This window comes from Aspergillus pseudotamarii (assembly GCF_009193445.1).
Source record: "Aspergillus pseudotamarii strain CBS 117625 unplaced genomic scaffold BDV38scaffold_119, whole genome shotgun sequence".
In the NCBI taxonomy this organism is placed as follows: Eukaryota; Fungi; Ascomycota; class Eurotiomycetes; order Eurotiales; family Aspergillaceae; genus Aspergillus; species Aspergillus pseudotamarii.
Genome location: NW_022475133.1, coordinates 20174 through 37253, shown reverse-complemented (window position 1 = coordinate 37253; position 17080 = coordinate 20174). Strand labels below are relative to the sequence as shown.

Genomic DNA, 17080 nt, shown 5'->3' with positions numbered 1-17080 from the left:
ATAAACAAGGATCAAGTACGACTCCCCTTGATTCTAGAGTATTATCATGGTTTGATTGGAGGAGTAGGCTTGCGGCGTTTCATTAGAACGATTCAACCGGCGCTTAGAGTTGAACCATCAATTGCGTTGTCGTAGTTTGCTGCACAGCTTTTCTTGTAGCCCACCTGGAGCAATTGGCGCTTCGCTTAAGTTGAAGCGTAATGATATAATCTAACCAGAAGGCTCATGTACGCGCACGCTTCGATTACAGAATTCCTCTTCTGAAACAAGTATAGTATTGTATGATTGTAAGGGCCATATCCAATGCCCCGGTCGCTTTGCGCTAGTTTCCCGTATCTAGATAGGTGTTAGTATGGGCTCTTTATGCATTGTTGTTATGTTTTTATAATCATCATCAAAAGGCTTACGAATTATATAATCTACACGAATCTGGAATCAAAGAGCAAAGCCTTCTCCCTTTGAAATTATTCGTAAACACATAAATCTATAAGAAAGTTTGCTTTTTTACTGTAGAATACTACGAGTATAATGGCTGGTATTAGATGGCACCCGACCTACGTGGTTATATTAGGGCCATATTTCAGTCACCTGAGGCCTAGTTTCACGGTCAAATTGGACTGAGCCGCTAGCGATGATGCACCGGAACATATTGTCAGGGTGAGTGTTGGGTTGAAGGATACGGAAGAATTGCTGATGGTTGTGAGCCATGCACTTGAATATGTGAACTCATAATATGTTGTTGGATTCCCTATCGTGAGGTATAGTTACAACTCATCGACTGTATAAAAGACCTTTTTTTATATAAATAGCTCTATAACCCAATAGGATGTAACTCCTTGTTGAAAATACGGATATTATTGATCATAACAGTTCGTATAGGCAAAACGTCCTTACGGCTGGTTTTCCGATTATGACGCTTGTTCTCGCTTCCTCAGTTCCTCTCGACGCCAATCATGGCCCCATTTCATAAGTACCCAAAGCAAAGGACTAGATGCTATCCAAATACAGGCCAACACCGTTCCCGCCCATCCAATCCCAATACTGTTGATAAGTGGAGTCGCGGCAGCAACAGCACCTGCGGCGATAGGAAACCGTAGGAGATTGCTGGCAGCGATTGCAGTCGCAGGCCTTTGCACATGGCAATCAACAAGAAGTGTCATAAGCGTGTTGATCCCACCGGACAGTGTATGTCCGACCAAGCAAATCATAATCAGCGGACCAGCTAGATTGGTCTGGTATGCCATTACCCAGCTGTATGTAATCATGAAGATGGCTGACAAGTACACTAAAGGGAACGTGAGCTGAAGACGAGCGATTTCTGCTGGAAATTCGGTGAGATCGGTTTGACGATTCTTGGCGATCTCGAAGCCGTTGCGCTTTGCATGACGTCGGAAATTCCAATCCGAGAGATAGCCGATAGTCCATCGTGATGTTAGACTACCGAAGGCGTACGGAAGACAACATAGACCGATCTGGAGCGAGTTGAAACCATATTTCCTTTCTAGCTGTGCGGGTAGTGTACTCAGTGTCACAGTGGATCCACAGAAGAAAAAGGAGATAAACACTAGGATTATCGTTGTCTCCCTTTCACGGCAGATTTTGAGCGTCTCAAAGGGAAGAGGTCGGCGTCTAGACTGTGGACGTGGAGTATCATCGCTATCCATAGGCTGTTTTCGACGCCCTATATCAAGAATTCGGCGATTCCATTTTTGTGGCGGAATTGACCCATTCCCAACTATATTTCGACATGTTTCTCGAAGGAATACAACTACCATGAACGTCATAAATCCGGCAAGTGCAGCCAAAAACCAGAATATTGAATGGGTGTTCGTGAATTGAATGAGAAGACCTCCGATCACAGGTCCCAGAGCTTGTCCCGATGTTTGACCTATGGTTGAGTAGGCGAGGTATTTCCCACGCTCAGACCGGACTACCATATCTGCTGAGGTAGCGGCACTGATGACGAGAGTTCCACTAGCTCCTGCGCTCTGAAGACAGCGCAAGACCATAAGGGCTGGGTATGAGTTCTGCAAGGCAAGACCAATATTGGCCGCTATGGAGATGAAAAAGCAAATGAGAAGTGCGGGTCGACGGCCGTTACAATCTGAATAGTTTCCGATGAATGATGGAGCTAGAGCTTGAAAGATCTAATATTTTTTTTCTCGACAGGACGATTAGGATATTGCCAGAGTGCTTCGCATCCAGAGGGATCAGACCTACCATGTACACTGTGATACTAAGATTGATTTCGCTGGGCGAAACGTGGAGCTTATCGGCAAGTACATTGAGTGCCGGAAAGTAGATGGTAGCGGATATCGGGGAAAGGAATCCCGAAAACGAAGCAATTAAGATAGTGCATATTTTTTCTCTCTCGGATAGAATAGTGTATGGTGCCTCCGGTACTTCAGCTGGTGGCCGGACAATATCATCACCATCCCCTGTCGTTTCAGGGCCTTTCTCGCTCTTCGGCGGCTGTGTCGCCATTGTGTCTGGCGAAAATCCTTTGAACCGGCCTCGGTTTGGCGTTTTAGGGTTTTCGTCGGACCCGGAGGTATCTCAGCTTGCAAGCACAATGGTTATAGCATAGGCCCAGTGCGTACAACTAGGTTGCGGAGAGAATTGTAGTACACGTAAATGTGACAGTCGAAGCATCGCTCTGGTTAAGAGACTGTAGGGTTCTCCTCATTAAGGGGGTGATAGTATTGATTCCTTGCAGATGGCCATTGGGGAGCTGAACTGGGGCAGATCTACATGTCGATCACGGCCGAATAGTGGCGGATCGACAAGGCTTAGTGTCTAATAGTGCATCTCATACTATCCATACTCTGGATTTTCTAATAATTTGTCTGTAATCAATTTCATCGTGGATCCCCCTTGCCGCTAGCTAGGGATATTACGGTAGACTGGTGAACAAAAGTCGCGGGCTGAAAGATGTGAGCAGATTCACTATAGGTTTCTATTTTTGATCGCCCGACATGCTGGAAGATGCCGTCAAAGTTTTCTCCTTTCGCCAAGCCAAGAATTTTGTTGCGATGCATACCAGCACATCTATAAATACCCCACTGTTTCTTCTATTTGGTTTGTGCTTCCTGAACTGATACAACTTTTATAACTCAATTTTGCGAGCCCTATCACCCGGTGTACAAGTGTTTCTATGTGCCCAGCGACAGCACGCACACCCTAAACAGCATAGATGGACAGTATTAGGGAAGATAGATATACATCCTATATCGTCGGGGCTGCATGTATAAGGTTAGCGAGGTTCGCTTGGCTTTCATTCCGAAGGTGTACGGAATGTTAGACGTGTTGGCGCGACAGTAAATCCGTGCAGCACGAAGACCTCTTCTTAAACTACCTTTAAACTTTTAAGCTGGCTATTTAAATGAGCGAACTGATTAGACACTAATAATGTAATCCTGAACACCATCCTAAACTCGAGTGTGGGCTCGTGGGCCGACGGAATATGCGCGCACACAACAAAAACGCACTTTACCTATACCATAGATATTATTCAGTAGAACACAGTCAACTCACATTTCAAGCTTAATTAGACGCTCAAACTGTTTCAGCGAATGGCCATGTTACGTAATCTTCTAGCCAACATTACATTACAAAGATGGGCCAGCTCACGTGCTGCTTGTGGGCACTTGGACAATGGCTCTATATCCTGTATATACCAAGACACCATCGTGGCTCGTTAAACGCATTATAACCCGGTCATTGGTGCGAAAATTGATCTATTAATCGTGGTTGATCTGCGGGGTACAACTTCTACCCCAGCTTTCGGGTCTCATTATCCCGAGGATATATAAAAACACTACACTTCCGAGCACACCGTAACAAACCTGATGCTGTTAGGAAAAGGATACCACCAGGATGGTTTTAGATGCCATATTTTTACTTCTCCTCGCATCAGCTCCTGCACTGGGGAGTATTGACCGGTAAGTTTCACCGCAACCCTCATCCTGAATCTGCATTCCAGCTAACCCAAGAAGGCAACGTATAGTGTCCAAATACAATGTAGTCCGCGCCAGTCTGATCACCAATGAGACGACACCTCTCCAAGTGGGCAATGGTAACTTTGCATTCAATGTTGATAATACAGGTTTGCAGGTATGAGTCCCCGACGCATAAATTCAGATATGGGGGCTCACAAGGCAAGCAGACCTTTCTGCCATTCAACACATTGTCCAGCTGGGGCTGGCATAATGATTCTCTACCAAGCAATGGGTGGGTAAAACTTCCAGTTACCTTTTTCCATTTTCTTTCGTGCCTTGATTGGCTTATCTCTTTAACGTTCCCATAGGGAGAAAATTGAGGATTATCATGGAGTCCCCATGTTGACGCATGGACGGAACGTGTCATACGATATTCCGGATCCTGACCTCCCTGAAGTATCGCAATGGCTCACTGGCAATCCCAACCGCATAAATCTAGGACGCATAGGGCTACAATATAAAGGCTCACTTGTCTCCGCATCTCAAATTACGGAGCCACGACAGGAGCTCGACCTATGGACAGGAGTCATCTCCTCAACGTTCAAGGTTGAAGGTCAGTTAGTCAAAGTGGCGACTCAAGGAGACTTAGATTCAGACTCGGTAGTCTTTGAAATCGAGTCAAACCTAATCACATCGGGTGATTTGGCCGTTGAGTTAGACTTTCCATATCCGCCAATTCACTCAACCAAGTATAAATATGAAGTTTTTGCTGGAGTCTACGATTTTCCCCAAAATCATACTACCCGCATTGAGGGAGACACGGGAAAGAATGGCGCACATATTCGACACGAGTTGCAGGAAACGAATTACTATCTCAATTTGCGGTGGGGTTCTGGACAACCACTACGGGTTTCTCGTCAACACAATGCAACCCATAGGTACACCATCAAATCCAGATCGTCATCTTCCATGGCATTCACGGCAAACTTTTCACCAAAAAGGCAAATGGTCGATCAACCAGCTGTGGTCCAGCAGCGTAGCTCCACAGCATGGAACCAGTACTGGACTCAAGGAGGATTTATCGACCTCACCTCCTCATCTAATTCTAAAGCAGATGAGCTCCAGCGTCGCATCATCCTATCACAATACCACGTGCGGGTGAATAGCGCGGCTAAGGGACAGTCACCCCAGGAGAGCGGCCTGATGAATAATGGGTGGTATGGTTAGTATAACTCTGTTACTGCATTGGGATGCTGGGTTGTTAATAGTACGGCCAGGAAAATTTCACATGGAAATGGTGGTCTGGCACAACGCGCACTGGGCGACATGGGGTCGGCAGGAACAATTCGATAACATCTTCCCGGAACTATATGAGACACTACTGCCATCATCAATTGCACGGGCAAAGTCTATGGGGTGGGATGGCGCACGGTCTGCTATCACCAATTCTGACTAATCCACACATGAACTGACATCTTTTAGTTGGCCAAAAATGACTGACGTTGAGACCGGAGTGAGCTCTCCCGGTGGCATCAATGGTCTTCTATTGTGGGAACAGGTACGTCAATGTGCTAGGAAAGGCGGCTCTGTACTAATAGAAGCAGCCTCATCCCATGTACCTGGCAACGCTAGCTTATCAAGCAGCTCCAACACACGAGACCCTTGAACGATGGGACCGCGTTCTAACGGCCACAGCTGATTATATGGCCTCATATGCCTGGAAAAATACAAGCTCAGGCTATTATGATCTAGGACCGCCGTATGTGCATTTGTCATCTGCCTATAGACCTATCTAACATGCTCAGGGCATACGGCGTGACTGAGAACACACCTCCGTCTGGAAGCCTCAATCTTGCATATGAAGTTAGCATAGCTTGACTACCCAGATATATTACTCACGTTAACATATTCTTAGACTGCATATTGGCGATATGGGCTTGATGTCGCACGTGAATGGAAAAAGAAACTCAACCAGCCAATTCCCGAGAAATGGACAGTGGTCGCGGAAGGGCTTGCTACACCCCCGCAAGTTGATGGTTTGTATGCCGTCTACGAGGGATTGAATAGCTCATGGTGGAATGATAGCTCTCTAACCGGAGACCCTCGGAGCTTGATTATGCTTCAAGGCATCCTCCCTAACACACCAGCAGTTGACCCGGATGTTGCTTCTGACACGGCCAAGAAGGTATGGGAAGTCTGGACAGACGACAAGATTAGGGGATGGGGTAGACCCGTTCTTGCGATCAATGCGGCACGGCTGGGAGATTCAGAACGAGCGGTATATCACTTGACCGCATATGACTATTGGAATTTTGATGATGCTGGTGTGTCCCACTCTGTATATGCATATTGAGCCTAATTGCTAATGGGTCTGCTCCAGGATTTGCCGAGCGTGGAGGAGATGGTAAGTTATGGTGAAATCCTTAATAATGCTGTTCCTAACGCAAGCCTCCAACGTAGGAGGAACGCCTCCCCCCTTCATGCCTGGTAATGCTGGGCTACTATATGCTGGTAAGTGCACTATACATAGATATCCAAATGTAGTCATTGTACTAAGAAGAATAGTGGCATACATGGCTGCCGGCTGGGAAGGATCTCAGGGCGATGCTCCCGGGTTTCCTCCGGACGGCAGTTGGGTAGTCAACCATGAAGGATTGCTCAAAGCACCGTAGGTTGCTTCTAGTCGCCTTTGGGTGTTGTATGAAAGTATGATATGCAGGGATCCGAAATTGATATAGCTATTTACCCAACCAATGGGTTGACAAGGAACGTAATGCTTTGTATTTCCGCCGGCATAAACGGCATTCTTGCAGCAGTTCTAGATACAATTAAGCAATGATCACCAACATGAAACTTGCAAGTAGTTTCATATAGACACTTGCTCTTTTGGTCACGGAACGGAAGAATAGCAAATTTCCGCGGCTGTCGTACCGATCTGCCGGCCCGCCGTAGCCCTAAGCCAATTCTTATAAATCCGAGTGATTTGCCACCCATATTCTAAATAGAGCAAGTTTCCAAGCCGTTCACTTACATGGAGACAAGATGTTTCCCAAATTAGCATTTGCACTTCTTGCCATTGAGGCATCCGCGCAAACTATAACATCTACAGCCACCACCACAGCTACCTCAACCCTACCCACGCTTCAATCGGACTGGTACTTCATCCGCGCCGTCGAAACGCCCTACTACCACAGCTACCTCCAGACCATCCCAAGCGCCACACCTGGGCCTGCCCATCTAGCCACTAACACAAATGCTGGTCAGTTCAATATTGTCTCAGGCCAGCTTGTTTACAATACCGGCACCGAGCAACTTTACATGAACGTAGAGGATCCTGCAAACAAAACACAACGAGCTTTACAAACCTGGTTCAATGAAACTGAGAACGTATATGGAACCTTTGCCTTTCAAGGAGACGCGGTTACCTGGACGGCAGAGGATATTGATCGGCAGAATACCGCTGCGTGGTTTGTTTGTGGGGAGGATACGCTGTATATAAACACGGGGGCTTATGGATATGAAACACCTGAAGGGTGCTATGATCAAACGGTATGATGGCTCTTCCTGTTCTTGGATAACTATATGGTGGAACACTAACGACGATAGATCCATTCGTATGGAGGGTCGACGCCAACGGTTTGACGAAATGTGTTAGTAAGAGTGTCGGCAACTATTGGAGAATAACGGTGGTGACTACAGATAGGCCAATGAGTGTGATTCCAGAAGCAGTGTAGAAGTAACGAAATATTGTTCTATTTTAGGATCGTATGTAGTTCTCTCTGGTTCCAAGATAATATGATATGATATATGCTAAATATTATGTGTTGCTAGACCTTTTAGTTCGATTTTTAGGTGACCAGTTCGGGATATCTATACAAAAGTAAAGTTGATAAGCAAGCCTGTCCAAAATAGCAGCGATCAACAGTTACTCAAATCTCTGTATGTACATCTGATTTCTCGAGAATCTATATGACGTTGGTCAAAGCTCCAAAGCTATTTAACCCAGATAGCAGCATAGCGATCCGCTGTCCCATCATTGTAGGCACTAAAAGTCTTCAACACATAGCCTTCATCACGGTACTTGTTAAACTCAGCCTGAAACTTGGAAGACTCGACACCGTGTCTTGCTACCCACGCACCAGATGCAGACTTATCCCAAATTCCCGCATACATGACCTCATCTCCGACCTGATACCCGTCCACGTCAACAAGTCGGTACCCATCCTTCACATGTTTGTCAAACGTAGCCTGGTAAGCAGTCGAGTTGAGTTCCCCAGCAGAAACCCAGGGAGTAGGATCATCCCGCTTTTCCCAAACAGCAGCATAGCGACTCTCATTGTCAACCTCATACCCGCTAACATGGGTCATTCTGTATCCCTCCTCCAGGTACTTGTCGAAATATTTCTGCATCCATTCTTTGTTCATTCCATGACGCGAGATCCAAGGGACAGATGAGTCTTTTTCCCAGATAGCAGTGTAGCGGTCCTTTCCATCGATTGTGTAGCCATTGACCTGGACAACGCGGTATCCTTGCTTCAGGTAGTCTTCGAACTTTTGGTGGTATTGGTCGGAGGTCATCCCATGGTGAGACTTCCAGGCCGGGGAGGGCCTCTTTTCGAAGATAACGGCAAAGTTTGGTTCTTTATTGTACTCGTACCCGCTGACTGAGTTGAGTCTATAGCCTTGCGAGACCATTTGATCAAATTTTGTCTGGTATGCTTTGCTATCGAGGCGGTAATAGGCGTGCCATTCGTTGGCTTGGACACAGAGTGCCGATGCGAGGGCGACAGCCCAGAGATGGAATTTCATGATTAAATCAAGACTGGATTCGCTGGGTAGCGGGGAATTGGATGAAAGAGTCGAGGGTATGGGATCTCTGTTGGTTTACCTCATGTACTCACAAGTCTCCGCCCCAAGGTGCCATCTTTATATATCCTTGTCCCATACCTTTCCCTGACTAACCTAGTTTGTGCCCATGATGCGAACATAGAACGCTCTGCCATACGAGGTCTAATGGGTCAGAATATATGAAGATACTCATCTGAGTGGAACAGTGGAAATGACGATCAACACCAGATCATAGAGAGACTATCTTCAAGGAGTAGTTTATTTTTATCTCTCCAACGACCATCTGTCGATCTTTCAAGGGTGTCGCTGATACGAACGACCATACCTCGTAAAAGTGGAGCGACCTCGTAAACGTCACGTCTCACCCAATTGCATCATGTACCTGGCGTGGACTAAAACACAATCAGGTAGCTCATCTGAGGCCTGCATCTATTTTTTCAACAATGCTACTTTTGCTTCTTTACTTTGCTGTGTTTGGAACCACCATAAGAAGAAAGGTCTCGGAGAGCAGTGGACCAACCACTAACCTTAATAACTCTGTCGCACTTGGCTCACCTGCCCCAAGAGGATGAATACGAGTTATAATTACTTTGAGACGGGATGTCATATCACCTGATTGCTGGATCCCCTCCTTCACATCCTACATGTTTTTGCTTTCCATCACAGCCTCCATATGTTGAATACATTCATCGCAAAATGGCTGCTAGCAAAGAATACAAGACCCTGACTGCAGCCTGCCACTGTCAATCTGTGCATTTCACAGTCACCGTTCCTGGTGATGCCCTTCCGCTGGACATTCATCTATGCCACTGCAGTGTATGCCGCCATACGCATGGAGCCCTCTGCAGCTTCCATGCCCCGCTTCCCAAAGATATTCGTCCCGAATTCATCTCGCCGTCAAGCCTGGACAAATTGACACCGTATACATACCCACAGTCCAAATCTACTCGGTTCTTCTGTAGCAAATGTGGTTGTCATATTGGTGACCGCGATCACGCAGATGGTCGCTGGATGATATCCAGCGCGATCTTCGACCGTAGCGGAGACGAAAGTGTCTGGCAAATAAACTCACACATTTACACCAACGGTAGTACTAAGACCGGGCTGTTCGAGTTTGTGTCTCAGATCGAAGGGCGTGAAATTACCATATCCAATTCAGAGAAGCAGAATAAGGAGACCGCCATACAGGACAATTCGAAGGCACCGCAATGCGATGACAGGTCTCTACGGGCCGAGTGTCATTGCGGAGGGGTGTCATTCACCATCTCCCGGCCTGGTCGGGATTTTGTTCAAGATCCTGCAAATCGTAAATGGGTTTTGGAAGGGAAAGAAGACAAGTGGCTAGGTGCATTGGATGTGTGTGATGATTGCCGCTTGGTCAGTGGGGCGAATGTCGCGGCTTGGATGTTCGTTCCGGTGAACCATATATCGCCTTCTCCGCCAGAAAGTTTACTTATTGGGTCCTCCAAAAGCTATTCATCGAGTGATGGAGTGGTAAGGACGTTTTGTGGGACATGTGGTGCTGTGGTCTTCTATTCTTGTAATGATCGCCCGGGAATAGTGGACGTTGCAGTTGGTATCTTACAGGACCCGAAATCCGTGCTCGCGGAGAGCTGGGTCGTTTGGAGGACTGGGAGAATCGCTTATCTTGAAGATGGTTTACGATATAATGGAGGGTTTACAAAGTCTCTAGATGAGGGGCTGAAGAAGTGGGGAAAGGAGAGGTATGGGACATTGGAGTATTTTAAAGTAGGATAGCTTGGGCCAAATGCTATATCACTTATGCACATGAGACGGGAGGATTGCAGGTGAGGCTAATATGTCTAGTCATTGGATCCAGCGATATGGATTGTATTAACGTAACTGCCTCGATCGTCGTTTTACTTAACCACTGACGCTCTAGCAGTACCAGATTCCCAGAATGATGGCTTGTAGCCGAGTGACCGACCACCGAAGCAAGGTGTTTTTAAAACATATTACATTTTTCAACTCTCGTTATAGTGACTATGCGATATACCTATGGCAATACAACAGAGCTGAAGCCTTCTTGGCACCACATTCACAAGGACATCCCACCGCAGCTACGGGTCCCCATGAACCAAGGAGTCTGCAGCTAGTCCATACAGCTGTCATCCATGAAACAGGTTCTGAGTTCCGAGTGAGTGTGTCTTTGACGAATCTCGTCTTTTCCTGAGCTCCCAGACGCTCTAATGCCTTACTTACCCAGCTGACGATCATCCGGGCCAATCAGGAACAGAAGCTTTGTCGGCTGCATTTTCCACTCTGCAAAAACTTGCATATTATGCATAGCAGTCAGACCTGAAAGACGTTAGTTTCGCTGTGAAAAGATGGACTGATGGCCCAAGATTTCCTCTTTTGGCGTGGTACGCATTTTCTTCGAATTTCTATTTGTACAAGGAAACGCGGGGAATAGAAGCTGATGTCGAGCTGAGAGCGAGCTCAGCTAGCCTCTCAAACATGAACGATAATACATGATATGACGATGTGAGCTGAAGAGAGGGTAAATGTGATGCGCGTTGGCCAGAACCATTCGGTGGTACATATAAATACACACAATATCCACGAAGAATGGAGATCAAACCGATCCAGGTCGATCAATACCCGCATAAATTCCTAAAAATAGTCCAAGCTTCATTTCTGTGTTTCCTAGGCTAGTGCCTGTTCTTCTGCCTTAGAGATATTCCTTTGTTGCTCTGTGAGCACCACCGTTTGCATATCATGCCTACCAAAACCAAGCACATCCCCATTCTCCCACGTCCAAAATGGCTCGATGCGGCAGGAATGGGCAAAGGCATTGACCATGACCGCCAGCATCTGAGCATCGTCCTTGCCGCAGGTCAAACTATCAAGGCTCGTCAAACCAATACTGAATTCACTCGCGAGCTCACTCTGCGCTTGCTGAACGACGATAATCAAACAGAGGCTTCCAAGAAAGTGGGTAGCGACTGGACCGAGCTGACTGCGAGTGTTGTCTCTGTACCATTCATTGACACGCCGTATATTGATGGCTCAAATACCACTGTGGAGCCAGTGATTGAATATGAATATCCAGACGGTTCGAAGCAACTGCCCGTGTATCGCAAGGGACAAAGCCAGACCGACTTCTTCAATCACTGGGATAATCAGGGGTCGGAGTTTGCGCTTCTTGACTCCAGCTACACCCAAGTTCTCGTACCCGTGATTGATAAGGAGGCACTGAGACATCCGCGGGAGGTGGACGATATTGACGGGTTGATCGGATACTATGAATCAGTTTTCTCGTTTTACAATGCCTTGGCTGGGTTATCGTTTGAACCAGAGCATCCTTCTGATCTGAACAGTACCAATCGTTACTTCATGAAGGCTGATAAACACGGAGCTGGCGGGGCGTATTACGGCCAGAACTGGACTGCAGCATCGACTAATGCAATCAAGGAGTGGTGGTTACTGCCGTCTCCGAGCAACTGGGGCAATCTACACGAGATCGGACACGGCTATCAGATGTCGTTCCGCAATGACCGATATTTCTGGAACGGGGAAGTGTCCAACAACGTTTATGCCGCTGTATATCAGAGCGCTTACCTAGGTGACCGCAAGTATAAGGAAGGTTGGCTTTATAACTATGGCAAGCAAGCGCAGGTTGAGCAAGGTATCATTGATGACATCACGTCGCACAAGTCTCTCAATGACTGGGATCTTCGCGCGAAGCTATACTTCCTCGTCTTGATGGTGGAAAAGGCAGGTGCCGACTCCTTTGCTGACTTCAGCCAGCAATATCGCCTGGTGAGCAACCAACCACATTTCGATTCCACTGATCATTTGCTTCTGGATATGCTCTCTGAGAGCTTCTCCCGTATTGGACACATTGATGTAACGCCGTTTGTGGAGCTATGCAATGGATACATCTCGCCAGTACAGCGTGAGCTCAACCAGTTCGGTCAGGGCAGAGCCGTTTATCCTCTTAATCAGCTTGTCGATGGAGATACCTTGACGAAACTCCAGGAGCAGCTGAAATTGCAAAGTCCTCTCACCTTGGTCAACGTCTCGCAATTGCTCGCTAGTGGGATCAAAGGTGATGTCACCCTCGAGCTCAAGATCGACAACTTCAGTCAAATTTACGGGAAGACTCTTACAGTGCTGGATGGCTCCCGCTATGTCCGCCAGGTCCCTATTGAGACCGAGGATATAGCCCTTAGAGCTCTGCCTATCGGTGTATATACATTGCGTCTCCCACTGGGACGGAACAATAAGTACCAGGTGGATCAACGGTATCTTGTTGTCAAGCCTGGATCAGCTCAGGTGCAAGTAAACTTTGTCCCACAAACCGGGTCTCAGGTGACCAACCAAGCGATCAAGCTGCTAGGTCTCGGGGACGATTTGTTCAGCACCATACTAGTCGACCAAGCAAATCATGTCGTCCAAGTAGCCGTGACTAACAAAGACCCACATTCCTACTTTGGCAATGAAACATACGCAGAAGTCGTCATTAAAGATAACACCGGCAAGGAGCAGTTCCGCGCAACAATGCCAGGAGTTGGGGCAACACTACGTGATGACCAAATACCTTTCAAGCCGGGCTACACCCTCGAGGTCTATCATGCGGAGCCTAGCCACCGCATTCAGCTAAGACCAGACTTTGACGGAGTAATCGACCACAGCCAAAAGACGAATATCTTCGAGATAACCTCCAGTGGTCTGAAGAACCAGTCACTCAATAACGACCCACTGGCTGCCTTGTTAGCGCGGATACAAGCGGCGGCAACTGCGCTGCGGAGCCACCCTACTCTACTACACGCTGACTGTCCTAGCAAGATGGAAATTTGGCTCGCCATCGACCAATTTACTGGCTCTCAACGTGACGACCTGCTGAAACAATATTCCGACTGCATACCATCCGACAATAATGCACCCAGCGAAGGGCTCGGCAATTCCTTCACAGCTGCATTCAAAGGCATCGGGGATTGGCAGTTCCTGACAGCAGAGTTAGATCTAGTTGGCCGGAAGCTGACTGTAGCTTTAAGGGACGGTGTGGCTCATCACTATTTCAACGATACGTACGCCTCCTTGCAGGTTCTAGATGCTGATGGTAACGAGCTGTTGAATCTGGATGTTAAGGGCAGCACATCTCAGACGGCAAAAAGCTGGGCTTTGCCTATTTCTGGATACGGGGGAGAGGTGCTCAACATCCGTCATGAGGAAGCGCCGACCCGCCTATTCATTAATAACAACATGCGAGACCTTCGCTTGTCTGATCGTGAAACAAGGCAGAACTACCGCGTCACCTCCACAGGGCTCGAGCTGATTACAAAAACCTGACTCTGAGGGCAAAGGTCGTCTGATCTTTGGATCTTGCCAGTGGGGATGTAGTGCAAGGATGCAACATCTCTGATTAGCCTAGTGACTTTCCATTTCCCATTCCACAGCCTGTGCAGTCATTTTCTAGAAAGTAGAGGGTTAGCTAAGCGAGAAGCTGATGGTATTGCTCAATCAAGATCTATTGGTGGAGTTATGAATCATTTGAAGCTCTAGCACGACAAGGCGCTTTTTGAAACTTCTGTATCTTCTAGATAGAAGTCTAGGGTTTTATTCCGTACGATAGATGTTTGTTGTGTTGCTTGGTTTCCGCTATTGATAATCATAGCATTGGATATACGGAACTTTTATTTGTGAATTTCCTTCGGGTGTGCTATCTTTTAGACTGATGGAAAAGAATATTTCCCTTAGCATAGTACATCAATAGTGGATCTAGTACATCGGGCAAAGTATTCAAATAACCTATAATAGTCGAGATATGAACACATAATAGCTTACCTCCAATATGATGCAAATATGTCATTCACGATCATAAATTGGGCACTTTGCCCTAGCTTGTTATGTACGTATCGTTAGTTCGGGCTCGATCACTGCAATACGGACTAACGCTATTGGCGAGTATGATGTTATCTAGCGACTAAACGACTTGGCGTCTACATAGAGCCACACTCCGGATGAGGATATAATGTCGCTAAAAACAAGAGTTGTATGCGTGAGAATCAGCCGATTCCAACTTTTGGAAGCTTTAAATTAATGTATGACCCTAAAAAAGCCATTACTGGATATTGAAAGAGATCTAGTAAGCGACGACTTATACCATTGCTTCTATCTCACTCAGTAAAATAAGAGATTGATGTTATATTCCAGTGTATATCTAGTAGTGTACCTCGACCTCCACTGGACCAAAACTCTTAAGCTCACCAATAGCATCATCGTTCAGCCTGATGTTAACCGTCAGTTTATAGTGATACTGAAAGCTTCAAGCTCTCCAATTTTCCCTGATGTCCCCCCCTCCTTTATAAGTTCAATACTTACTGTAGAAGGATTATCATGGGAGGCATCTGGCTAATTACTTCGTAGTTTCCTCGCTGAACACCATTGCTTTCGAGGATCCTATATTATAATATTAAGAAAGAGTTTCCGCAGAAGCCCTAGGTGCCACAAATAAACTTACTCATGGGCAGGGGAGTTACCGTCGTAAAAAGACCAGGATCTTCAAATCCAACAGCTAACAAATTGCCTTTATTCTGCTCTGTATGCCCCTGTAGTTAGTGAGTCTCAGCCTATTTCTGGCACATAACAGTTTCTCGCTGTATATTTATAATAGTAATCCTCCTTGATCGTTTGTCAAGTACAACAAAAGCTGTTGATGTCACGTAGTAGCTCGATCACCTAACTATCAGCATGTTTACCTCATCCAAATGATTCAGTAGTTATTGGACGGTGCAGAAGTTAACTATATTCGTAATGTTTCAGAACATACAGGCATTTTGGAGAGATCTTTCAATATTTATAGGAGATGGCTGAAAGAGATTTCGAGAGAGGATGGACTCAACGAGAAATAGATAGTAGTTAATTATACTAAAGTTGAGAAGCGAGATCTTGCGTCATGTTTTCAGCTCCTATACAGCAGAATATGGACATACTATGTATGCCCCTCATTTCAGCACTATATCCAATGAAAGCATCTACGGCTGCCATCTATCTCCCCGAACAAATTGATCTGTGCGCGCGAAGTGGGGGTTGCTTCAGCTCTTGGCATATATGTGTTGTCAACCTGTAGATCATACTACATACCGAGTATGGCCACCGCCAGCCAGTCACCCGCTCGTCCTGATTATTGAAGGGCCCGTAGGACGCTAGAAATAAGAGGACGCAATCATACTTCTCGAAACCAAATGGACCAATAATAATTATCTACTGTAGTATTAATAAAGGCCAGTTGTATTCTGGAGTCACTCATGTGACCGAGCTACACCGCTTTTACACCAGTCTATAAAACTGAGATGGTAAATAGCCATGGACATCACCAGACAGAGATAGACCTGGTTACAAAGCCTTTTAAGCTACAAGCCTCCTCATATTCAGTTCATCGTTGCACCCTCAATATTGATTGGTGTGCAAGTCACTAGAATCCCGTGTTCTCGTATAGATCTATAACATTTATCTTCTTCAACTGTCCAGCCATGTCGGTGCAGTATGACCAGATTGGCGCCAACTATAATCACATCAAGAAGCGATCTCGCGATATGGCCCAAACCGCGACGATCCTTGAATATCTTGGCAACCTCGAGGGACAGGAGGTACTCGACCTAGGCTGCGGCACAGGTTACTTTTCACAGAAAGCAGTCGATCAGGGAGCACGACGAGTGGTGGGGCTAGACATCTCCCCCGTTATGGTCCAAGTCGCGCAACGTGAGCATGAAGGGGACAGTCGCTTTGAGTTTTGTGTCACAGACTGCAGCAAGCCCTTGGAGGTCGGAAAGTTCGACCTTGTCCTCGCCATGTGGTTTCTCAACTATGCTCCTACTGCCGAGGATCAATTGAAGATGTGGCAGAACATCATGTGTAACTTGAAGCCCGGTGGTAGATGCATCGGAATCGTGCCTAATTTCGACTGGCTCGACAGTCTGTCTGCTGCTGCTGATGATGATGATGGAGAACGTTCAACTGATGATATGCAATTCCTCGAGCATGTTCCAGATGGCGTGAAATACCGTTTTTTTTCGGATCAGGATCAGACTGTCTCGTTTGATGCCTACCTGCTTCGGCGGCAAGTGTACAACTCTTGTGCTCATGAAGCGGGATTCATTGACCTGCAATGGCTAAGTCTATGCGGTGAGGGTTTGGATTCTACACGCCAGATTTTTCAGGCCTGGAGACCGAAATGATGATCTGTTCGAGTAGATCTACCTGTGTATCGTTGGGGCTGGTGCACGGAATCATCTAATGGGATATGGTAGGACTGGAATGAAGGTATT

General features: G+C 46.6%; 7 protein-coding genes across 7 annotated transcripts; 5 read left to right on the top strand and 2 right to left on the bottom strand.

Moving 5' to 3' along the window:
• Positions 1-838: 838 nt before the first annotated feature.
• On the bottom strand, positions 839-2484 carry BDV38DRAFT_290432 (MFS general substrate transporter; the record flags this gene model as incomplete). Its single annotated transcript, XM_032061470.1, has 2 exons — positions 839-2147; positions 2221-2484. 2 exons carry the CDS (start codon positions 2482-2484, stop codon positions 909-911), a joined length of 1503 nt encoding a protein of 500 aa, XP_031907313.1. The 3' UTR covers positions 839-908.
• Positions 2485-3876: 1392 nt separating this feature from the next.
• BDV38DRAFT_288875 (Six-hairpin glycosidase-like protein) lies at positions 3877-6610 on the top strand (the record flags this gene model as incomplete). The annotated part of the gene is made up of 12 exons (XM_032061121.1): positions 3877-3941; positions 3996-4113; positions 4166-4230; positions 4307-5160; positions 5216-5369; positions 5421-5496; positions 5543-5697; positions 5744-5801; positions 5854-6262; positions 6319-6342; positions 6399-6449; positions 6504-6610. The coding sequence occupies 12 exons, from the start codon at positions 3877-3879 to the stop codon at positions 6608-6610; spliced, it is 2136 nt and encodes a 711-aa protein (XP_031907312.1).
• Positions 6611-6980: 370 nt separating this feature from the next.
• Positions 6981-7580, top strand: BDV38DRAFT_288874 (uncharacterized protein; the record flags this gene model as incomplete). The annotated part of the gene is made up of 2 exons (XM_032061120.1): positions 6981-7487; positions 7545-7580. The coding sequence occupies 2 exons, from the start codon at positions 6981-6983 to the stop codon at positions 7578-7580; spliced, it is 543 nt and encodes a 180-aa protein (XP_031907311.1).
• A 209-nt stretch (positions 7581-7789) lies between these two features.
• Positions 7790-8921, bottom strand: BDV38DRAFT_27243 (uncharacterized protein). The gene has a single exon (XM_032057485.1). It carries the CDS (start codon positions 8745-8747, stop codon positions 7932-7934), a length of 816 nt encoding a protein of 271 aa, XP_031907310.1. The 5' UTR covers positions 8748-8921; the 3' UTR covers positions 7790-7931.
• Positions 8922-9237: 316 nt separating this feature from the next.
• Positions 9238-10758, top strand: BDV38DRAFT_27239 (Mss4-like protein). The gene is made up of 2 exons (XM_032057482.1): positions 9238-10594; positions 10707-10758. Exon 1 carries the CDS (start codon positions 9387-9389, stop codon positions 10542-10544), a length of 1158 nt encoding a protein of 385 aa, XP_031907309.1. The 5' UTR covers positions 9238-9386; the 3' UTR covers positions 10545-10594; positions 10707-10758.
• Positions 10759-11525: 767 nt separating this feature from the next.
• BDV38DRAFT_276111 (peptidase M60, viral enhancin protein) lies at positions 11526-14102 on the top strand (the record flags this gene model as incomplete). The annotated part of the gene is made up of 1 exon (XM_032058151.1): positions 11526-14102. The coding sequence occupies one exon, from the start codon at positions 11526-11528 to the stop codon at positions 14100-14102; it is 2577 nt and encodes an 858-aa protein (XP_031907308.1).
• Positions 14103-16285: 2183 nt separating this feature from the next.
• On the top strand, positions 16286-16990 carry BDV38DRAFT_288870 (class I SAM-dependent methyltransferase; the record flags this gene model as incomplete). The annotated part of the gene is made up of 1 exon (XM_032061119.1): positions 16286-16990. One exon carries the CDS (start codon positions 16286-16288, stop codon positions 16988-16990), a length of 705 nt encoding a protein of 234 aa, XP_031907307.1.
• Between the last annotated feature and the right edge of the window lie 90 nt (positions 16991-17080).